The sequence below is a fragment of the Lissotriton vulgaris genome, chromosome 2_1 (genome assembly GCF_964263255.1).
Source record: "Lissotriton vulgaris chromosome 2_1, aLisVul1.2, whole genome shotgun sequence".
Taxonomy (NCBI): Eukaryota; Metazoa; Chordata; class Amphibia; order Caudata; family Salamandridae; genus Lissotriton; species Lissotriton vulgaris.
This window is the reverse complement of record NC_141687.1, coordinates 688,281,255-688,305,927: the sequence shown is the minus strand read 5'-3', so window position 1 is coordinate 688,305,927 and position 24,673 is coordinate 688,281,255. Positions and strand designations below refer to the sequence as shown.

Sequence of the window (24,673 nt, the reverse complement as noted above, 5' to 3'; positions counted from 1 at the left end):
TTGAGCTCTCCTTGACTCAGAAATATACAAAGAATACACAAAGAGAAGTTCTTTAATATTCATTGAACCAAAGTGATTCTTGTATAGAAATGTGCTGCAATGATCAATAGATAGAAGCAGACAAAAGTTATAATATGTATCAATACGTGACTAAAATGGAGAGTTCCACCACCTTGTTGAGGCATCTTATATATGCATTTATATGCATTATTATAGCAGTCTAGCTTATTCCCATGATACAAACCCTAACCTATGTACCTACGGTGTATTTGTATGGTCTGACAAACTTTTTCTGGATCATCTACCCCCATTACCTGGTAGATAAGAGTGTAGGACCAGTCTTGGTCACAAACTAGACATCCCTCACGAGATGTAAGTCAGTCAGCTGCTGGGGGGCATCCTCAGCATAAAGGGACCTCTCGAAGTCAGCAGAAGTGTCTCCTCTGATTCTATTTGGGAAACAAAAGCTTATATATAGAAAAAAAGGCATCCTGTCCTTGGGTCGAGATTGTGATCATGATGCCGTTGTTTGTATTTCACAGATAGCAGTGTCGCCACCTGGACGTAATAAATCTCATTTGTATAACGCGTGTGAGGGCCTTGCACACAATGCCAAGTCATAGTGTTCTTACAGCGTTCTCCGTGTTAGCAAGGACGATGTTTCCGAGAAACGAACCCAAGTGTCACAGATGCAGATGTGTGTCAAAAGTCGATGTGACAGAGGAGGAGCCTGGCGACGAACGAAGATGGCCGCATAAGCTCTCGGCTCCGTCGACCTCCTCCTGCTGCTTGAATATCCTGCTACAAATCCTGCTTTTTCGCCTCGCCCCCGTGTGGGTGACCCGTTGCTGATACTGGCGGTGTGGTCCTGGGAAACTTACGACCCGGATTGCCGGAGTTGCATCGAGTGGAAGTTCTTGGCCTAATGCTGACCGAGAGCCGGGACTTCGAGTACTGACCCTGCCGGGTTGCAGTGCAAAAACGGCCGCCGGGGGACCCAGACACGGTCCGGTCGATAGAAGTGGAGAGCAACCGGCCCCTGGACTGGTGACGAGCCTGCGGTTCTACCCGCATTGAGGAGGTGTAATGATCCTGTGAGTGGCTGAGTGGCCGGGGTCCCCTTCTCGGCGTTCCCTTCCCGCCGGGGTGGGGCCCCCGTCCGAGAGGCCCTATCGCTGCTGGACTGTGTGCCTCCTGCCCCCGCCTGCCCTCATCGCATTTCGGTCCCTGGGGGAATCGGGTGACCCGAAGGGCGCTCTGATGTCTGGAGTCGATCAGTTCGCGGCAGTGCGGGGTGAAGAAGAGCCATCATTGCGAACCGTGATGGCCGCCATTCAGGGTCTGTGCTCCTACATGGTTGCTCTTTCACATAAGTCGATCGCGGATGCCACCGAAACTGCCCGATCGCACAATGACTCTGATCTGTCTGGTCCCCCTAAGCGAGCCGTTTCCCCGACTTTGATCCTGGAATCTACGACTCGAGGCCCATCTAGTGTCAAAGCATGGATAGCAATGTCTGTACCGCAGTGTGCGGCTGAATCCGCCGCCATGGTGTATCGCCCACCCACGTTGAAGAGTCCGCCTGTGGTCGTGTTCATGAGCTCGTCCCCCAATGACTTTATTGAAACTGTGACCCGACGGAAACAGCGACCATCTATCGATCGTGTGAGCTGTGCAGTGTGGTGGAGTATGGGACGGTCGGGATCTGGTCGTACCATGGCGAGTGTCATGGCGGCTGAGGATTGTGGTGGACTGTGGATATCCGTTGGACTCGCCGCACAGATTCTTTGGACTGGCTGGACTTTTGCTTTATCCTGTGAATAGGCGGATGCGGTGTGCGGAACTCATGGTGTACACTCGTAGAGGTCAAGGGTGAGACTGGTGTTCGACTCGGATGCTGGGGTTTGTGAGGGACCCGGGATCTGCCATTTTCTTGTATTGGGGGCGAGGCGGTAGGACGTCTTTCCTGGGTTCTACCGAATCTACTTTGCTTTGTTGCTTATTGTTTGATGACCAGGACTGTACGTCGCAGGAGGGGGGCAGTGTGACCGGGAATGTGTGATTCTCCTCTTCCCTTAATTTTTCTTTTCTTTCTTTCTCTGTGTTTCCTTCCTTTATAAATCTCTTTTCTACTATATTTCGGGTTTTTGGTCGCTGGGTGATAGGCACGCTGCTAGGGGGGTAGGCCGTAGCCATGTGCAGGGTGGGGTATTTTTGTTTTTCCGTTCCTTGTTTCTATGGCCTTTTTCTCTTTTTTAGTTTGACTGGACTTTCCTTTTTCCTCTCTTCCTGGGTTGGGGGTCAGTGTATCGGGTTACTGTTTGGACTTTTTGGGCGGGGCTGGGACTGTGGCCGCTCAGCCTCTCCTGTCATTGGATTCATCGGGTGAGGCGTTAGTCGGTAGTCTTCAGAAATGTATGCTTGCTTATATTGTTCGCTTCAAAATGTGGGTGTCTCTGCAGTTGGACATGCTTCCCTGCCCACCCGGTGATTGTATCTACTTTAGATCCCGTAGCCGGCCCCCTCCTGTTTTCTTTTCTCTCTCTTCTTTTCGTTAACATATGGAACTGTATTAAGTATTTACCGTGTATATCCTGTTTTAATTTAAAAAAAATTGACCTCTTATCCTGAGCAGCTCTCCTGGGTGTGCCAAAACAGTTTGATGCTCTAATTTTGCTGCCATGCCTCCGGGATGTTTGGCTGAATAGCTGTGTGCACCCTTTTCTAAATAAAGGTCTTCCAAAAATTTAAAAAAAAATAAAAAAGTTGATGTGACAAAGTAAAGGCAACTTAAGGAAAGAACAGTGTACATGTAAAAACAGCACTATTTCCTGTCAGGCCGAACTCTGGCACATGACAGTCTGGCGTTGACAGTCCGCCTATCTGCTTTGTCAATGACTTTAAAAAAAATGTTTTTGTAAAGCTTTTTATAGCAGCATTAAAAACAGGAGCCCATGTGCTCAAAAACATGCACATATACTGGTTGTGTTTTTTACAAAGACATTAAATGATGGCCATCCGTGCACGTGCGTGCGCTCATGCAGGCCAACATCTTTGAATGTTTTTGTCATAAATCTAAACAAAAACATTCTGAGATGGCCACATTTACATGCGCATTCGGGTGACCATTTTGAAATAAGTTGAAAGTCCATTCAAAGATGGCTACTGTTGCTGTGTACATTCAGGGACAATCATTTTAGGAATGGATACAAAGCCAGTTTCAAAACGTGCCCACAGCAAAAACTGCATATGGTATGTGAAACGCAGCATGCATGCAATAGCCTTGTAGCAGTGCCTGGTGAGCAGATGATCCTCAAAACTTAAATGTATATATCCACAAGCCCCTTGTGCTGAAACAAAATACCTTTCTTTGTGGGTGACGACGTTGTTTAGGCTGAACAGCATCGTTCATTTAGAAAGAAAACAGTTGCTCATGTGTGTGCAACCATTGGCAATGTTGTAAGCTATGTTAGACGTAAGCAAATGTGAATGCCAATTGAACAATCTGATGCATGAGGAGGACTTGCTGAAAGCCCCTTTTAGTCTATTTGTATTCATTTTTTAAAAGAAAAGATGCTACAAACAAAAAATAGGTAGTCTTGGCAAACACTATACCCCACAAAATCTTCTAGTCTGAGATTTTATATTGTGGGCCGTTCAGTGCCCTAGAAAATGTGTCGGGTGAATCTTCTCCCCACCACCCTTCCACCCCCTCATATCCCCACCCTTCCACCCTACTCCTCTCATATCTCCCCTCCCCCCCCCAAAAAAAAACAATGATCTGAGAATACTGAATTTGTGACCGAATGAACTGTTATTTTTCTAATATATGTTTATGGAGCGATGATGTCGAAATATTAAGAATGTTCCTGCTTCATAGTGCATGTTATCTCGTTTGTTATGGGTTCCTCGGAAAGTCTTCCAGCCCCGGGGCATGTCGAGCGCCCCTAATAGTCTGAACTACTGATTTAAGGCGGCTTACTATTTTCTTTCTAGACCAGATGAGGTAGGTTTCTTTGTTAATGTTGTTATTCCTGCTTCACATAAAGGATGATGAAGACAATAACCCGACTCCACAGAGCTATGATGTTGTTAGAGTACTTCACAAGCAACTCGTGGGTGTGGAACAACGAGAATACCAATATGCTAATGAGCCAGCTGAGCGCGGAAGACAAAAAGGCAAGTATAACTTTGTTAAAACATTAAATTGGCTAAATAAAAGACCTTTGTAAAATAGATTAAAATGGCAGCAGATTTATGCTGCAATATGAGGGTGCACTCGTAAATCGTTATTTTTTAGGTCCTAAATGAAATGTGGCAATCATTGTTTCAATGTCTTCTGTGTCACAGGTTCCTTAATATAATTATCGTGCGTCGCTTTCAGTTCTAAGGAAAAGCGTTCATTAAGAGCATGTAAAGTTACTCCTTGTTTTTACCTACTAAAGTGAAGGATGACAAATCTTGTAATTGGTATTTTTTGTAATTAGTGAGCTCATATGTCTGGTGCTGTGGCTGTGGCTAACTCTCACTGTGCACATCTGAAGGCAGAGTATCGGTACCTGTGGCTACTGTAAAAAGTGATGTCATTAGTGATATCTGTAAGGCCATAAGCAGTGCTTCAGAGGGAAACCTTTTATGGTTACTTTACCTAATCATAACTGGCAAATGTCAGTGTTTTTTATTTCTTGCTTTATCACCATAACTCCACTTCAAAGTTATTTTTTTTCTGAGACTTTCTAAAGCTTTTTTAAATGTATGTTCATTTTTTACAACCAGAGTGAACCATAACATCACTTTAATCTTCGTTTTTCCCCCCGTTGAATGTGTTTTTTGCTCTACTGCGTCAATGTGTTCCCAACCACCTAGTCTGATAGATTCTTCTAACTGCATTTCTCCCCTTTTGAATATTCCCCAGGTATTGGACTTGACACAGAAAATCCTCACCAATACCCCTGTACGTAGGTAGGTGGTGTCATGCGGTTCCTTGCTTACGTTGTTTCGCTCCGAATATGGCGTGCAGAACCGTATACAAGCCCCACGTATGCTCACGGTCCATTCCTTTCTGTCCACGACTCCAGATGCAGATCTAGAGCCATCCCATGTCTCTTTGAGACCACTTTCTATAAATTTAACTTTACATACCAGTATGTAAAAGGACATATCACCCCCTAAAACCACAGGGTTCAAACCTTTTTGGGGCTGTGGCAAACTTATGTCCTTGACAGAGCCCCACCAGATTTGTCTTTGATGTTTTGGTTCAGACCATGGACTCAAGACCTGTAGTGACTGTGCTTTTATGAATTTGAAAGCCATACCGGACCTCAAAGCAAATCTTTTTAACGCAAACACCGTAACTCTCCACACTATCACGAGTTGAGGTTGAAGGAAAGGTCAGTTTCCAGCAACCAAAGTCTTTACGCAGCAGACAGTCATCATGATCAAAGCTCCCATGCAAGTCAAAAAAGAATCATAAGAAGCCCCCTTTCTGCCACTCTCAAACTCTTAAGGCATTAGGGCATAAACATGCCTCTTGCTCTTGCTCTCAAACTTGATCTCTTACAGAGCCGATTCAGACTCTTGTGACTGAGTGTCCCAAGTTTCTAGGTCACTCCGCGGCACCGCAGTAAATCAGAGTTTCGAGGAATTATGCTGCCTCTCTTTGACCTGCTATCTGCTCCCTCTGATGTGCCTCAAGGCCCCAAGGAACCGCAAGGACCTCCAACTGAAACTCCGAAGGCATATCCGACCTCTGCACCATCTGAAACCTCTGGACCAGTTACGAGCCTTTACTGGCCTCAGTGCCAACATCGGTCTTGGAACAACAAACCAGACCCTGAAGTATCAATGCCAATGCTGAATGACACAATAGATGATGCTTTCTGACTCCTCGCTGCCTCGATTTTGACCACAGCTGCACCCTGATCCCACTGGGCTGCATCCTTCCAGCAACCTGTCGGACTCTGATGGTTAGGACTTGCCTCAAGGAAAGACCCAGATCATCCACAATCTTTTAGGCACACACTCAGATAATGACTGATTATGGGAATGGCTTTACTCAACCATATAGTGAGGACAGGTGATATGACTAGGTACAAGATGCCAAGGTACTGGATACTTTTCCAGACATTGATTCAGTTTCTCCACCTGGGCCATTGAATGAAGAAGGCTTCTCCTCAGTGGTGATGCGAAGGGTTCCTGAGGTATTTGACCTCCAATTGCCTACTACAAAGGTGAAAAACAATGTTTTTACCAAAGCCATCCAATCCAGACAAACTACCGCTGAGCTTCTGCTGCCTTTCAGTGACGCCCTCAGGCATACCCTGCTTGGGACATGGGCAAAGCCATGTTCCAGACCAGTAGAAGTTGAGACAAATGTGTTGATTGGTGGGTTACTTAGCCGATCTATCACTTTAGGCCAAATGTTCTGAAGAGTTTCTTTTTTTGTTATCTGTAGCCAAACAAGGATTTGCATTGAGCATAGTGAAAGGTTACTTTTCGGCTTTTTTGTGGTTCCCGGATCAACCCTCTTTGTTTATATCACCTGCTGTGATGCATTTTTGAAGGGTTTGCATCAGAAGTTTCTGCTCACTCCCTTCATTATGCCTCAGTAGGACCTACATGTTTTGCTCACATTTCTCATGCTTGCCCTTTGAACCTTTAATGCAATTATCTATTGAAGCTTCTCACACTCAAGACTCTTCCTCATCGCCGTAACATTGGCGTGACTTATGAGCGAGCTACAAGCCATTTCTATCAATCCTTCTTCCCAGGCAAGTTGGTCTTGAGGACTCGAGCCTCCTTTTTCCCGAGAGTTGCAACTCCGTTTCTTGTTGGGCAAAGCATCCCTTTTTTCTGCGTGCTTTGCTTTACCTCATCCATCTGTGGAGATGTTCAATCAGTTACTTCCTAAATGAGCTCTGTTCGTACATTGATCGTAGCAAACTCTATCGGTTGGACATTCAGTTCTTTGTTGGATTCACTGTTGTGAAAAAAGCCACAACTATGCAGAAGAGAATCATCACACTTTGAATCATGCTCTGTATAAAAATATATTATGCTTTGGCCAAGGAGCAGCCTCCACAAGGCTTACAAGCTCATTCCACCAGAGCTAAGGCTTCTACCACTAAGGGTGCACGCAAATTGCTTTTTTCTGGATATTTGCTAGGCTGCTATGCAGGTGTCCCTACATTCGTTCACAAAGCTCTACTCCCCGGCAGACCGGTCTTTAAGAACCTTTTTCTCTGAGCCAGTTTACAGACCCACTACCAGGAGGGCGTTGCTTTATCTGTTAAACAGGTGAGGAATCTCTGGTTCGAAGTATACATACGAAAAAACAAGTCTGTAATGCTCTTTGTTAGGTACGCTATATAACCACCGATTACTCACTGACTCTCTGTTCTGTAAAGTTGGCTTTTTTTTCTCCATCTAAAGCAGTCTAGACATCTGTAAACAGGTTACAGCCAATCTGGTAAAATGCTCTGTGCCAGTGGGCGCAGGCAGCCTAGAAAGCATTGCGCGTTGGCGTGCACGGGTGGCGTTTCAATGTGGCTCCACACATCACTTCTGTAGCGGAATGCTGACTGAGCTTATGATTTTCCAGATCCAGACCTAAGGAATATTTGAAAGCTGAGGAATTTGAGGTTAGATTAGGGTATGCACCAGAAAGAGCATTACTGAAGGTAAGTAACTTTTCACGTGTTTGCTGATCATCCAGTTAGGTTCATATCGGCAGAAACATCAGAGCACGTCTTCCACTCGCAGAATCGTACAGACTGGTTAGTTTATGTATGTGGAAACGTCTTGGCTGTGATCATTGCCCAAAGTCTCTATTGTGTACAATATAATTAAGAAATCTCATGAGATCCAAATTCCATTTCTTGTGAAAATTGAGATTTATTTTCATCTTCTATGACGGAACAGAAATAAGCGCCAATGTAATTTGAGTGAAAGCTTTTCTTTAAAGTTAATGAGTTCATAAATTAATTTCTGTACCATATGATTTTTATATTTGTCAATATGGAATGTATTTGGATTTTTTTAATCATAAGTGGATTTTTAGGGTTTCACATTTCAAGGATAGTGCAGCAGGGCCATTAGTACTGACTTAAAATTCAATTTATTTATTTTTGGTAGGCGTGCACACGATTTCATTTTATGTAGTAAAGTAGTCGATTGCTGGAAGGAGACACTTTTGAACCTACTTGATTACTTACAGAATTATTAAGGCCACATACACATTTCCTGTATTTTATCTACTCTACATAGGCAGAGCATGTTAAAACAATAAAATTCAAGCCTAAGAAACATATTTCGTCTTTCTTTACATTGTGAATACCTTTATCATACCTTAACCGTACCATTACAATGGTATCCGGCGTTTGTTGCATTTCGGAAGAAAAGAATGTGGATGCAACCGGATTGAGGAACAAGTGGGACATAACGTTTTTTTATCTGCATCTGAACATTCCTCTGTATGTGGTTTCAGCATTACTGTAAGTAAATTATTCTGTAATAGGAATTCTTTCACATAGAATTAATTTTGCATAGTTACCATTGGTTGCTGGTATAGGTGGGGATGGGTCTCAGACCGCAACACGAGATGCTTTCTTGGACCGCCTTCTATCATCGAAACACGGGGAAAAGTTTCCATCACTCTGCCATGTTTTAGAATCAATGGTTCGCTGTGTATTCCAGTGAAAGCAGGTTACAGGAAACGCACATCCCCTACAACTAGTAACCCATAAGGTCGTTACCAACACCGACGAACGACTCTTTCTAAACGAACTACTTGAAGGACAGACGTTCAGCACCACCTAAACCAGCGACTCGTGTTGCCTTAATAAAGCCTTAATATTGCGCCAGGCCAGAGTCCGGACAGTCGTCAAGGGGCACAACAAAGTGACGGTGCACCTGCAGATGTTCTCACTGTGGAAATAGATGCAGTCTAAACCACCAATCGGTGGGAAATGTATCTGTTCAAATCATTTAGGTAGTGATTTCAAGTAGAACATAAATGCAGAAATGTAATTCACGGTAAAAACATTCCCATTCATAGACCAGGTTAAATAGTAGAGTCCACTCACTTCCGTGAATACACCCTTTCACCACGATATTACTTGCTCTCAGTAGTGAAATGTTCCTTACTAGTGACACCAAGTTTGCGGGTCCTTAATAGTGCGATTTGCATTGTTGTGAATATTTCTGAAATACAGCTTGCTAAAAAAGCTGTCTTTAAAAAAAAAAAAAAAAACCTCTAAAATCGAAAGTAAGTCTTTTGGATGCATAGATCCATTCAGCGAATGCAAAGAATGTTTTGGCAAATAATTTTTGTAAAAGACTCATTTAATTTGAACCATCTCGAAGATATTACAAACGTGCCAACTGTTTGGCGCAGCAGTGTTCCTTTTGGGAACATATTGATACAATCTATGTCGCATTGGGTAATTTTAACCAGCATTTAGTTTATTCGGAAAGATAGTGAACCCCTTTCATTTTTTTGTATTTTTTCGGTTACTTTAGTTATCTGGTTAGATGTATACATATCACTTCATGCAGGCTTCGAGTGAAGCGGTGGGCGAACAGGCTTTATCGCCGACATTGAACAAACGAGCCACCCCGAGACGAACCCACGGACCCTTCAGCTGCCACGCCTGCAAGTTCACCTGCATCCGGACCTGTCCCGCACCAACACCCGCCAAGCCGAACACCAGCAGCAACCACCTGAAGTGCATCCTCCTCAACACCGCTCCGTCCACAGACTCGCCATCGAACTCTGGAACCTTCTCGACACCACAGATCCTGACGTCGCACTTCTCACGGAAACCTGGATGAACGACTCCTCAGCGCCCGCCATCGCCATCCCAGAGGGCTACAAGATCACCCGAAGAGACCGCGACAACTAGACTGGAGGAGGCATCGGTCATCATCTACAGGGACACCATCCGCATCAAGACCAACACCGACGACACCCCGACAACCGCCGAACACCTGCACTTCCAGATCCACACGGACCCCAAAACCACCCTCAGAGGCACCCTGATCTACCGACCCCCAGGACCACGCACACAATTCAGCGAGGACATCGCCGACTTCATCAGCCCGCATGCCCTCCCCTCCGCTGACTACATCCTCCTGGGGGACATCAACTTCCACCTGGAGAACAACAACGACCGCAACACCATCACCCTGCTCGACAACCTCGCCAACCTCGGTCTCAAGCAGCTGGTGTCCACCCCCACCCACCTCGCCGGACACACACTCGACGCCGTCTTCTCTTCCAGCAAAGACATCGCCTTCAGCCACGCCACCGGACTCCACTGGACGGACCACAGCTGCGTCCACTTCACCTTCAAAAGAACGACGATCCACCACCACCAGCAACAGGTTGCTCGAAGAAGCTGGAACAAGATCACAGCCGACCAGCTCGCCGCTTCCCTGAGCCAGCACCCTCCCGCCAGCTCAGCGAACCCCAGCCAGGCCGCCGACAACCTCACGAAGTGGATCAGCAACTGTGCGGACGAACTCGCCCCACTGAGGACCCCGCCCAGCAGACCCGGCAGCAAGAAGGCCCCATGGTTCACCGACTAACTCATGAGCTCCAAGAAGAACTGCCGAGCCCTCGAGAAAGCCTGGAGAAGGGAACCAACACCGGACAACATGACCACCCTCAAGCTTGCCACCCGGAAGCACCAACAACTGATCCGCGCCACCAAGAAAACTGCATTCAAGGACCGGCTGGACAACAACGCACACAACTGCAAGGAACTCTTCAACATCGTGAAAGAGCTCTCCAACCCCAACGCCGGAAACATCACCCCATCGCAAGACCTCTGCAACTCCCTCGCCTCCTACTTCCACAACAAGATCGCGGACATACACAACAGTTTCAGCACTCAACCGACGCACGCCACGACCGAACCACCACCCTTTGCGCCGAAGACACCGTTCGCATGATGAACTCCATCCACTCCGGATCTCCAACCGACCCCTGCCCTCACCACGTCTTCAACAAGGCCGACGCTGTCATCGCACCCCACCTGCAGGACATCATCAACACCTCCTTCGACACCGCCACCTTCCCGGAGAGCTGGAAGCACGCCGAACTCAGCGCCCTACTCAAGAAACCTACAGCGGACCCCACCGAACTCAAGAATTACCGCCCCATCTCGCTCCTCCCGTTTCCTGCCAAAGTCATCGAGAAGACCATCAACAAACAGCTGGCCGCCTTCCTCGAGACGAATGGATCCTTCGACCCCTCACAGTCTGGCTTCCGAGCCAACCACAGCACCGAGACCGCCCTCATCGCTGCCACCGATGACATCCGAGCCCTGATGGACAACGGAGAAACAGCGGCCCTCATCCTCCTAGACCTCTCCGCGGCATTCGACACTGTCTGCCACGCACCCTAGTGCAGCGCCTCAGCAACGTCGGAATCGAGGAGAAGGCACTGGAATGGATCATCTCCTTCCTCGACGGAAGAACACAGAGAGTCCGTCTACCACCGTACAAGTCAGAGGCCACCGAAGTCATCTGCGGCGTCCCTCAAGGATCTTCGCTGAGCCCCACCCTCTTCAACGTCTACATGAGCCCCCTCGCGGCCATCGCACGCCAACACAACCTCAACATCATCTCCTACGCTGACGACACCCAGCTGATCCTCTCCCTGACCAACGACCCCGCCGCCGCCAGAGCCGACCTTCATGAAGGGATGAAAGACATAGCCGAGTGGATGACGACCAGCCGCCTGAAACTGAACTCAGACAAGACGGAAGTCCTCATCCTGGGGTCCTCGCCCTCCGCCTGGGACGACTCCTGGTGGCCCCCCGCCCTGGGCACCGCACCCAAACCGACAGACCACGCACGCAACCTGGGATTCATCCTGGACTCCTCCCTCTCCATGACCAGACAAGTCAACGCCGTCTCCTCGTCGTGCTTCAACATCCTGCGCATGCTACGGAAGATCTTCCGGTGGATCCCCACCGAGACCAGGAAGAGGGTCACCCAGGCCCTCGTCACCAGCCGACTGGACTACGGCAACGCCCTCTACGCCCGAACCACCGCCAAGCTCCAGAAGAGACTCCAGCGGATCCAGAACACCTCAGCCAGACTCATCCTCGACATCCCACGACACAGCCACATCTCCGGACATCTGAGAGACCTGCATTGGCTCCCCGTCAACAAAAGAATCACCTTCCGTCTACTCACCCACGCACACAAAGCCCTACACGATCAAGGCCCGAGCTACCTCAACAACCGCATCAACTGCTACACTCCCAAACGCCATCTCCGATCAGCCAGTCACGCCCTCGCCGCCGTCCCCCGCATCCGAAGAACGACAACAGGAGGAAGGTCCTTCTCCTACCTGGCCGCCAAGACCTGGAACTCCCTCCCGACCGACCTGCGCCTGACCCAAGACCACCTCTCCTTCAGGAAGAAGCTCAAGACCTGGCTGTTCGAGCAGTAGCAGCCCCCCCCCCCCCTCCCACCCCCCAAGCGCCTTGAGACCCTCCGGGTAAGTAGTGCGCTCTACAAATGTCTTTGATTGATTGATTGACTATAAAATTCAGCAGTACTCTTGGGCATTTGGCTCTGGTGGTAAATTTCTATTGATTCATATTACCACAGACCGGACCGCACCTACCAACTCCCAGAACCCTCTAAGATCCTATCCTTACAACCAAGCTTCCCAAGCTTCTTCGTGTCGTATATACAATGGAGGTAATTGAATTATCTGAGTTTCTGACTAGTTGAGATAGTGGTGTTCCCAGGAGCCACCAAAATTGCCTGAGCATCTCGGTATTCCTAGTATTTTTGCTCTGACCTGTGCCCTCGGATCTGCACTTTCTGCCATTGAAAACTGCTACATTTGAACCAACACTAAAAACACTTGGTGGATTTATAAGTTTACCCAAAATATTCCAGGACTGTAGTTGGAATACTAGGTAAGCCGCCTGTAATATTTTGAGAACGTTGCCTCTTTTCCCTGATATTCTAGGACTAGTGTTAGAATAGTAAATTTGACATTCCATTACCCGCCACGCCCACTACGGCCCTGAGGGCACAGTTTAGGACCAGAAACACGAAAGAGCGCTAATCTCTAGGGTCAAGGTCTGCCTCCTATGCCTCTTTGGAAGCAGTGAAACATGTGTATCAATAGGTTTTTATAAATGCGTGTATCCTTTTTTTCAGGTAATTCAGACTCTGCTTCCAGCAAGTTGAATTCACGGACGTCAATTTAGGTGGTCAAGTAGGGTGTTAGTGAATGATGAAGCTGTAGTTATCTACAGAACTTGAATGTTACTGAACAGGGTTTTCAAATGTTTTCATCTAGTTATATGTAAATATATTGCTAGGTTTTGAGATCTTGTACATCACAGCCTTCGAAGCCCTTCAAGGGCATGACCTGAGGCACAAATGAACTTTCCAGAATGGAGTTTCCTTTGTTGTTTTTTTTTTTTGTCCAACCAATCATGTAGGGCAGTGGTTCTCAAACCTTTAACTCCTGAGGACCCCCACTGAATCACTACTGGAAGCCGGGGACCCCAAAACAATTTGGACGATTTACATTTCTTTTTAAAAACGCCTTTTGAAGCCGAGGCAATTTCAAGAGGGAGACAGCCTGAATTGGGTCTTTTGGCATGGACACGTATGCATACAGCAGTGTATTATTTAGTGGTACAAGACTCCTGCTCTCAGCCATAGCAGCACCTCTACATTCACATTCCAGAGCCTTGGAGTGGTGACCCTTCCTTTCAGCAACAGGTTGAATGATTGTGAATTATTAGCATTTTTACCTATTCACTTTTTAAAAGGTCTAAAATATTATACAATTATGAAGCATTTTCTAATAAAGACATGCCCCAAGGAGCAACGAATATTGTGAAAATACTAACAAGATAGTGCACAAAGCGATGAGTCCAGTGTACAGAGCAAATTCAAGGTCTATGTTAGGAGTTCATCATGAAAGTGCAAGAGATGGCAGGAAGGTATCTGCACAGGAGGCATATTGTTTCAGCGAGATCATCGAACAATGCTATGCCAATTACCTTAAACCCCTGTTAGACATAATCTTTAGCCACAGACAGCAGAACAACATTTTGCCACCAAGAGGTGAGCAATGCAGTTCAGGCATATTTCAGAGAGGCCTCGCATGGCACCTGACCTGACCCTCTCCTGTTAGGATGCCCACTGCCCTGTCCCTTGCCAACAACAGACTGCAAAGGCTGCACAGAATAAGAGCTTGATATGTCTGAATATGAAAGCTTGACAGCACACAATTCACCCAAGGGCTTGTGGAAAGTGAGCAATCGGATAGCAGCATGAAAATCCTACTTCTGATCCTGGCTGCATCGGTTTTTACCTGCCAAGTAACGGTAACCTATACACATGTGCCTTTAAACGCTTTATTGCTTTTATTGTATTTCCTGTATTTTCATTGTGTCTGTCACTGCTGTCTGTCTTACCCCGCTGCCTGTACATGGTCCGTGCCCCTTTTACTTCCCTCTGTTCCACTCGCTGTCCCCGTGCTCTTGCTGCCTGGTCTTTCCTTCAGTACCTCTCTCTGCCCGGGTTTCTCTTCTGTTCCCCTCGCTGCCCCCGTGCCTCTCTGCCAGTTCTGCCCTCTGTTCTTTGCTGCCCCAGATTTCTGTATTCTGCCTCAGTGCCACTCGTTTTTTGTGCCTGTCTGCCCTCTGTTTTTTATAGGTACAAGAAAAAATAAATATAGACACACTAGAACTATATTGAGGTGAAGTAGTGTGGCTCACCGGTTAGAGGCGGCAGACCCGAGAGCAGAGGACGGCCCGGGACCAGGGTTCGATTCCCGGCGCGGCAGGTTTCTAGACCAGGGTCAGCGGACTTGATAATTCTCTCGCCTCGGTGCCCACTCTGATCAGCGATCACACTCGGCAACTCTGGGCATTAGCTTGCCTCATCTTCACTAACGGCCCCACCAGACCGCCGGGGATGCCTGGTCTCACCCTGGAGATACCCATTAAGGGACCATCTCTCAGGGAAGCTAGGAAGGGTTTCGCAGCGGTCGAAGCGCCTTGGGACCCTACGGGTAAGTAGTGCGCTATATAAATGCCTATACATTTTACATACATTTTACATTGAGTAACGTGATTTGTCCAGCCGGACAGGGATCACTAATTTTTACTTCAATTCAATTCATAAAGCTTTATTTGGAACATAAAAAACATGTCCATAAAAGCACACACAATTACAAATTCAAACATTTCATAGGTTAAAAGGAAAAACATAATACATTAATTATCCAGAGGGGGGTGGAATAAATAATTAAAAAACACATACTCTTCCTGGCACCAATTGCCTTAAGCAGGATAGTAGCCGTGAAAAAGCAAATGTCCGGATGATGCAGATTAAAAAGCAGTTTCATAGTCAGTAATTGTTCTTACTCCAAATCTTTTCAAAATTGGCTTTAAAAAGGTTTTCCTTAGTTCACCGTACAACTGGCATGATAAAAGAAAGTGCGTAGTGCTCTGTTCTGCCTTGTTATCACAAGCACAGGGTCCAGTAGGGCGCACTTTTATATTAGGACACGCAACCAGTAAATGTACAGTTCCCATCCTCATTTTGGTTAGTACAAACTGGTGCGAAACTCTGGTCACCTGTGTCGGGTATGGGTGAAACCCAATAAAATCATTCATGCTATTGTACAGCTTACATGTGGACAGTTTAGATTCCTCTAAAGCACGTTTCTTTAAACAATAATTCAAAAAAGTAATTTTCAAATTTGACTTGGAGATAACAGACACAGTATCGATCATTGATCACATTGAAACCGAAAACCTTTTGAAAACAATCAATACTATATTTAATCCAGGGGATCCTTAGGTGCTGGTCCAAAGAGAGGCAATCCTCGATAATGGCTCTATTCAATGAGGTGCCTTCATTCAGCCAAACAGAGCGCCATAGCAATAGGGGTCTTAACATAATCAAGTCGTTCAGGAATTGAGTCCCTATTTCCTTATGGGTCAAGTTATTTGAGGTAGATTTGGGTAGACACAGGAGCCTTTTCAGGAAATTATTCTCCTCCACCTGTAGACTCCCGGCTGATGACACACCCCATACCCCAGCCCCATAAAGGGCCGCAGAAAGGCATCTAGATTGGAAATGTTTTAACATATTCTTAATGAGTCTATTCCCCAACTTCTTGGCAAATACAAAAACCCCATTAGCACTCCTAATCATCTTTGTTTTGACCGCTTTATGTTCAATATCTCAGCTACCATCTTTTGAAAAAGTGATCCCCAAGTAGCAGAAATTTTCAACTTTTTGGACCGGTTCACCTTCTATAAAATGAGAGTTGACTTTTGTTTTAGCTCGTCCGGGCCTGCACTCCATCACATAGGTTTTCGACCTATTAATCACCAGTTTCCTGTCTTTGATGAACGGCACAAATCTGTCCATCAAGCGGTGAAGACCCAGGGGGGTCCTGGACAGCAGCACTGCGTCGTCCGCATAGAGTAACACAGGGATGTTAAGATTGTTCACTCTAGGGACGTCGGCCGTAACTGTCTGCAGAGCAGAATCCACCTCATTTATGAAGAGTGTAAAAAGTAGGGGTGCTAAAACACACCCCTGCCTAATTCCCCTCCCGATCCTAAACTTACTCGTACACTCCCCATTAGGTCCATACCGTACACTGGTGCTAAGTTTTTCGTACAGGCGGGCCAAAAAGTAAACTATACCTTCGGGAGCTCCCATTTCGATCAGTTTGGCCCATAATATAGCGTGGTCTACCATATCAAAAGCGCTGCTTAGGTCAGCAAAGCATAAATAAAGTGACCCATTTTTGGCCTGGGTATATTTCCCTACCAAAAGTTCTAAATTCAAGCACTGCTCAATGGTGCCACGGCCTTTTCTGAACCCAAACTGACAATTGGTTAAAATCTCATTTGTCTCTACCCATTCCTCTAATCTGACTAGAAGGACCCGACTCATGACTTTGACAGATGAGTCCAGTAGGGATATTGGTCGATAATTTTTGGCATCGCCCCGGTCACCTTTCTTATAGATGGGGACAATTATAGATTCTACCCATGTAGATGGTATTTTGCAGCAAACAGCTGCATTGAAGGTCTTGACCAGCAATGGGCCCCAGATCTCCGGAACGGTCTTATACACATCTATGGGTACCCCATCAGGTCCCTGGGCCTTCCCTCCTTTACTGGCTTTTATACTAACCATAACCTCATCTAAGGTGATATTTAAGGCTACGATGGGCCAGCCTTCTCCATATGAGGATGGTCTATTACCAGAGTCAAAAATAATGGAAAAATGTTGAATCCATGATTCCATGCTCACATTAGATGTGAGCTCTGGGACCTTCTCATCCTTAAGGAATGGGCTGTTCACCGTGGTCCAGAACAAGGTACAATTCTTCAATTCTGCCGCTTGGCAAAGATTGTCCACGCTTCCTGTTGTAATTCAGCTTTTCTACATTTAAGGGTCCAATTATAATCCTGCCTAAGTTGAGTCACCAGACTCTTATCTCTCGGTTTAGCTGCTAGGGCTTTTTTAAGATCGCTCCGGGCAGTAGAACAAGCATGATCGAACCACCCCCTTTTATGTCTACTCTTGTGCCCAATTTCCTTAGTAAACATCTTATTGATGGTTGAATTAATTCTATTAAAGTGATCAATACTGATAGCCACAGTTTCTTCCTGTTCAAGGATTGCCGTAATTTCCATCAAACAAATATTGATGATGGAATCAGATGTTATGTCGGCTCTTTCTCCTTTCCACCTCATCCTAAAACCATTTGGTCTGTGGGGTTCAATATTAGCAATAATACCCTGATCGAGTGTGGGGATAGTTTTCCAAATCATGGCTTCAGTAGTTAGGCAGTTGTGATCACTTAACATAACATCAACCACCTTGGGCTCTGAGCACAGGGGGATTAGGTTAGAGGACATGCACATAAAATCAATGACAGTATTTGCCCCCCTCCCTTTAAAGGTTGGTATATTTTCTCCCTGGTCATTCTTTGAGTTTTCCATAATTTCCATATCATAATCTATCAAGAAGTTATTCAGTGTTTCTCCATACAAATGATGGGGGAAATGAGCATCAGCATCCCCTAAGCGATTGTAAACACCACAACTTCTGAGATAAGGGGCAAACTGAAACATTAAAATCCCCCACAAAAATAAAATCGTAAACACCATTAAAAATTTTCACAAAATTAATCAGAGCATTATCTAATTCATTAATTGCATTGTGTCTGGTGCCATCAAATACATTGTTATAGAAATTAATCAAAAATATATTTCTGCCCGCTTCTTGTGCTAGCCACTGAATTTGTGAGTGGGCCCCCACTTTTACATACTTTTTCACTGAAATAGGTAACTTGACTGAAATCAAAACCAGCAACCCTCCTTTAGCTCTCCCATGGGTTGAGGCCAAGGCAGGGAGTTCATAGGATACAAAGCCATCACTGCCCTTAAAATTTTTACACCAGGTTTCCTGTAGGCAAATGATGTCAAATAAACTAATGAAATCTTTCCATCCTAGCATATCCTCCTTTGCCATCAGGCCTGCAATATTCCAGCTGGCAATATAACAAGTTACCCTTTCTCTATCATGGCTGACAATAGGCGTTCCATTACTAAGTACGGACATGTTGTCATCTGCATTAAAAAGCTCTATGTTACACATTGAACTCCCAACTTCTCCCCCAACAGGCATAAAATCTACAATCATATTATTAACCAGTTCATTTTCAGGTATAATTGCTTCTCCTAGATTATTACTATTTGCATCTCCCCCAAGAACCACGTCGGTCTCATGTCAATCATTTTGGTCCAAAAAACTCAACGACTGGTACCTATTCTGAATTGGAACTTGATAAACCCATCCCATTAACAGGTAAGAATGTGCTATCACAAGTTGATAATGGGTTGGGTGTGTGTGTTATAAATCTGTTCCCGCCAGGGGCAGAGTTCAGCATGTGCATTGGCGGGTTATATGTACCATCATGAAAACCAGGGCAAAAATTAGGTAGCACAGGTCTATTTACAATAGATGGATAATTGAAATAGTTCTTAACCCCCTCCCTACAATTAGCAGAAGGCAGTTTGTTAAGATGGTTATAAAAATAGCCCAGTGGTCTTGCAACAACATCTGTCTCCGACTGCGTGATCGAGGCTGCTCTAAGCAGGACCGTCGCAACGTGTTGCGGATGTTTAAAATTTATGATCACGCAGTCGCCCCCACAAGTCTTCCTGGTATTACCAATCCAATTGACTCTTCTGATAGAAATAATTTGATCAGAGTAGCCAACTGGATAACCGCAGTGGCGGTTTAACCATGAAGTTGTTTTATTTTTTAGGGATTCCGCCGTCTCCTGGGTATTGGAGGCCTGATTTAGAGTCGGGACATTAGTTAAGACCACAACATAGGGTACACATTCAGGGTGGAGATCAACTGGGCACCTACATATCCTTACGGGTACACCATTAGTCCCCCCTATGGTAGCAGGTATTGCCGGCACTGCTGGCACCAAAGCAGCTTTTCCTCTGTTGGAAGCTGATGATGGACTTGCATCAGTGTGTGAACTGCCTGACGCTATACTTGTTGGCCCAGCTGCCGGTACCTGTGGGGGTCGGCCCACTTCCTTGGCTAATGGGCGTGTTGATACAGATGACCCATTAGATAATTGTTTCCCAGTATTAGCAATAGGGGGGGCACTATTTGAGAGGCGTTGTTGTACCCTGTCCTGAATAGGTGCTGTGTTTAAGCCCGCTGTATCTTTAATACTTGATATGGTTTTATCCAAACTAACTGCATGCTGATCCACCACAGCCCTTAGTCTCAGTACTTCTGCCCATAAATCGTCAATTTTAGCTAGTAAGGGCGCTACGACCATTTTAAATTTATTATCAATAGTGCTCACTAACAAGTCAATTTGGACAGGCTTAATAGAAACACAGTCATCTTTATGTAATGCCCCGGATTCCTCGTTGTCATCCTTGTGCATAGTGTATTTTCTGTTTTTTCTGACAGAATGATTTCCCCGTTTAGGAGCTGTTTTCCTGCATGCTCTCATAAATTTAGTAGCCCTATTGGACTGCTGATAGGTACCTTCAGGGGTCTCACATAGGTTATCTTCCTCCACAGTCAAGTTATCAGGGACCTCAATAGATTCGACGTCAATACTGGTATTATCAGTCTCAGCTACTGTGACAATGCCATTGGTGGTATTCATGTCGACATTATCAGGACCCGGGGGCGAAACCAATGGGAGATCAGGCAATGTACTTTTACCTAGCGATTTCCTTCTATCGCTATTAATTCTGGTAACTACTTTCAATAAATAGTTATCTGGTAAGGTAGATTGAATAGACATTTTTGGGGTAAATCAGAAGTCACGACCAACTATAAAAACAAATACAAAGTCACAATCACGGGTTACCACTTGCTCGTACTCACGAGTGATGCCAAGGGGGGTGGCCCGTCCCGTCCCTGGTCGTCCCCGGACGGCCACAGACGGCCCGCCCTTGTCCCGGGCTTCTCCCAGTCGCGACTCGCGTGGCGAGAGGGGTGTCAGCCTTTTTCAAGCGCCTCCTGGCGCATCACAGGCGCGCTGCCCCAGAGGCTGCTGGTTAGTGTGGTCCGGTGTGCCGTCTGCCTCCCGGCGTCTCCGTGTGCAAAGCCGTTCCCCTCACGGCACCGCCCGATGGCGTCGCGGTAGGTTGTACAGACTCCTGGTGGTCTCCCTGGGCTCACGGGGGTCAGCCTTTTTCAAGCGCCTCCTGGCGCGTCACGGGCGCTCTGCCCCAGAGGCTGCTGGGGAGTGTGGTCCGGTGTGCCGGTCTGCCTCCCGGCGTCTCCGTGTGCAAAGCCGTTCCCCTCACGGCACCGCCCGATGGCGTCGCGGTAGGTTGTACAGGCTCCTGGTGTTTTACTTATAAAAGGATTAAACAAGGTATTACCTTACATTCAAGAGAGTGAGACACAAGCCTGTGTCCACACGTTTACAAATTGGCAAAGTGAAGGAATAGAAAAGGCAGAAGGGAGAGAATTTTTAGGCAGAGAGCCCTCTGTGCCACTCGTTTTTGTGCCCCTTTTGCCTTCTGTTCCACTGGTTTTCCCTTCGGTTTTTGTGCCTTTCTGCCATCTGTTCCCCTCGTTTTTTGTGCTTTTGTGCCTTCTGTTCCACTAGTTTTTCCCTCATTTTTTGTACCTTTCTAACCTCTGTTCCACTCGTTTTTCCCTCGTTTTTTGGTGCCTTTCTGCCCTCTGTTCCACTCGTTTTTCCAACTTACCCCAGTATTGGAACTTTCATAGATTCCCATTCTTTGTATCATTCCCCGTCGTCTGAATGGGAGTCTCGGTAACAAAAATACCATAGCTGTAGGTACAATAGACAATGGAAAAAGGCCTAGGCCTCATTCCCTTTTGTAGCATATCACCCTCTTTGTGTAAAAGAGACCAAATTTTGGCATCAGCCAATCAGAAGTGCCTCACCACTTAGAACCTTCCTGAAGGAACCTCAGAGCCTCAGATTTTCTACCGCACGTTGTGCTTAGGGAGTCTCCTTTGAGCTCTGCTCAACTTCTACTCTTATAAAGGTTTTACTTCAGAATTTTCTTCAGAATCTTTCAAATTCACTTCAGGATTGTTGCTGTCTTCCAGGATGTCGGATATTGTGAAGAAAAAAGCCCTTTTCAAGCCTTGTTCCTCCTGTGGCAAGAAGAGGCTTTTTGTGGAGGATAGGCATAAGGACTGCATATATTGCCTCTATCCTGACCACCAGGCTGCTGACTGTAAGATCTGTCGCACCTTTTCAGCCAAACCCCTCCGGGACCGTGAGGGTAGGCTCTTGACATGGCTTCAAAAGCTAAAATCCAGGAAGGATACTGTCTCAAGTAACAGTGAGGCAGCAGCGTCGATGGCTTCTACGACCAGGTCAGTGAAGAGGAGTAGGGGGTCCCCTTCATCTTCTTTGGAAAGATCTTCAAAGGCCTCAAAAAAGACCCCCAGTGAGTCTGAGAGCCAAGGTCCCAGCAAATCTCCTCACAAGAGTGTAAAGGAGAGGGAAGGACCAACTAAGTCTACAGGTGAGAAGACTTCCACAGCCTTCAAAACACCTTCATCACAGTCTTCTGAGAGGAGTTCAAAGTCCTCGACGACGAAGACGTCGACGGCGGAGGTTCCGTCGACGAAAACACCTAAATCAGGTTTGTCGTCTAAAACGCCGTCGACAGGAAAGCCACCGCCGACGGCCGAGTCCTCACCGTCGACGGAGAAGCTGAAGACGCTGACGACGAAGGGGCCGTCGACGAAGGAGTCGACGTCAAAGGTGCCGTCGACAGCGAAGGTCCCGTCGACGACGGATGTCCCGTCGACGACGAAGGTTCCGTCGACGACAAACTACTATGGTATTGACGATGATGGTGCCGACGTCCATCATGACGACTATGTCGACGACTACGGTCTCGTCGACGAGGGCGTCGACAACTTCTACTGTGACTATGACAACAGCTGGTGTGTCGACAGTTTCATCGTCGACGTCGACGACGCCAATCTCGACGACGCGAATACAACCGTCGACGACGTAACCAACAATATTATCCACAGAAAAAAGGATCACTATTTCTGTGACTAGGATCACGCCAGAAATGACGTCGCCAAGGAGTGTATCTCCTCTGTTGCCGACCATGCTCCTTCAGGAGGGAGAGTCAGAGGAGGATGAACAGGATGCTTTCAGCTATGCCAATAGTCCCTCCCAGCTTTTTGTCAAATGCCAGGAAACTGATTCAGAGGGCGAATACGCCCACGAGGAGGTAGGTCATCTTCAGATGCAGCAGCAGCAATCTTAACAAGGAATGGTGACAGTTCCAGCATCTTTCCTTCAGGATCTGCAGAAGATGCTGCAAGAGTATAAATCTAAGGCGAATAAGCCTTTTCCAGTATCGTCAACGCCTACTACGCCCGCAAGAGCTCTGGCTTCATTTGAGAGGCCTACTTCTCCGGCTCCAGCTTCCCCTCATACTCAAACGTCCTTTCAGCAGGATTCCTCGGGACGACAAGAGGGCCAGGATGATGATGATGATGATGATTCCTCGGACGAGGACCAGCAGACTGATCAAATCTCTAATCCTGATACGGAATATGATGAATATGTCATTGACAATCCCTCATCTCCAGTTCCAGACCCGGCGGACTCCCCGCCAGCGGACATTGGGGGTTTCCATCAGCTGATGGAGAGAGCTGCTGCACGATTTAAATTGGCCATGCCCAAAGTCACTACAGATTGTTTATTATGACTTTAAGGAACCCTTTCGGAAAACTACTTGGTCAATTCCTATTGTGGATCACTTATGGAAAGAAGGCATAAAGGCTATGAAACACCCAGCGACTGTGTTCCCGGTGCTACCGCGTCTAGATAAAAAATACAAGGCGACCGATGATGCTCCTGCGGCCTTAACAGGTCACCCAAGGCCAGACTCTGTGATCTCGCAGGCGGCGCAGAGAAAATCACGCAACCCTTCTGCCCCACTGACAACTCCTCCGGACAAAGAAGGGCGGAGGTTGGATAACGTGGGAAAGAGATTCTCATCTATGGCAAGTTTGCTGGTGAGAGCGGCTAATGCCCTAGCGATCCTGGGTAGGTACGACCGCCAGCTCTGGTGCGATGTGGCCCCGTACCTTGACCACCTGCCTCCGGAATCTACATCAGAGGCAAAGAAAATTTTACAGGAGTGTTAGACGGACCGGGAGGGTCGGCCGAGATTACGGGGAGAGGACTCCGGGGAGAGCCGTCTCCAACGACTGTACAGACAAGTAACTTCCCCCCCACAGACGGACACCACACAAGATTGAAGGTTCACGAGACTTTATATGCAATTCTTAGGTTACGATGATAGGATACAAGGAGGTCTGGACTCAGGGGTCCCCTCGGTTCTAGTCTCTGGCTTAGGAAAGGGGTAGCGGGACAGTCTTTGTTACCAATGAGTGAAAAAGAGCTCTCAATCCTCGAGCTCGGCGTTCTAGATGATCGGGCCGCGGCGGAGCCAGGCAGGTCCCGAGATGGACGAAGGAAAGGCGACGGTCCGCGGCGGAGCCTGCAGGTCCCGGTGAAGATGACGGTTACAACGGTCCGCGGCCACGCCAGCAGGTCCCGACGACGATGATGGATTTGAAGGTTGCGAAGGCTGTGGCAGCGCCAACAGGCAGGACGATGGTGCACAAGACAGAGCTACGGCAGCGCCAGTAGTCCGTCAAGGATGAGTTCCTCTTTACGTCTCTCGACTCCAAGATACAACTGCCTTCCTGCTCTGGAGCTGCCCCAGTTATAGGGCTGGCGTGCTTTGATGTCCGGACCCTCGCACTTGGAGGTCGGGAGGTCCGGGATGAGGGAGTCCAGACACCCAGCAGGGGGGTGGAGCCGGCGCCCGGGGAGGCGATGGGCGAGCGGCACTTGGCGGGGGAGAGCCATCGGCACCTCTTTCTCCTATTGACTTGCCAAGTAGCCCGCTCACCTCCTGGGTGGAGGGTGGTGCCGGAATGTCTGAGGCCGGGCCAGGCCCAGGGTTGAGGTCGATCGGGGGCCAGGCGGCCTCGTGGTGGAGTGTCCAAGATGGCGCCCCAGGCTGGGCGCGTGGGCCGGCAGTGGTTCGGACCCACAAGGTCAACATGCTCGAGG

At 47.2% G+C, this 24,673-nt stretch overlaps 1 protein-coding gene across 5 annotated transcripts in view; it reads left to right on the top strand.

Annotated features, from left to right (window-relative positions):
- The window catches only part of FAR1 (fatty acyl-CoA reductase 1), a 626,193-nt gene that overhangs the window by 543,992 nt on the left and 57,528 nt on the right, over positions 1-24,673 (top strand). For all 5 annotated transcript variants that reach the window (XM_086955913.1, XM_086955915.1, XM_086955916.1 and 2 more), the window contains one exon: positions 4,050-4,179. In XM_086955913.1, the coding sequence (XP_086812039.1) occupies positions 4,050-4,179 (130 nt within the window). The remainder of the gene's footprint in view (positions 1-4,049; positions 4,180-24,673) is intronic.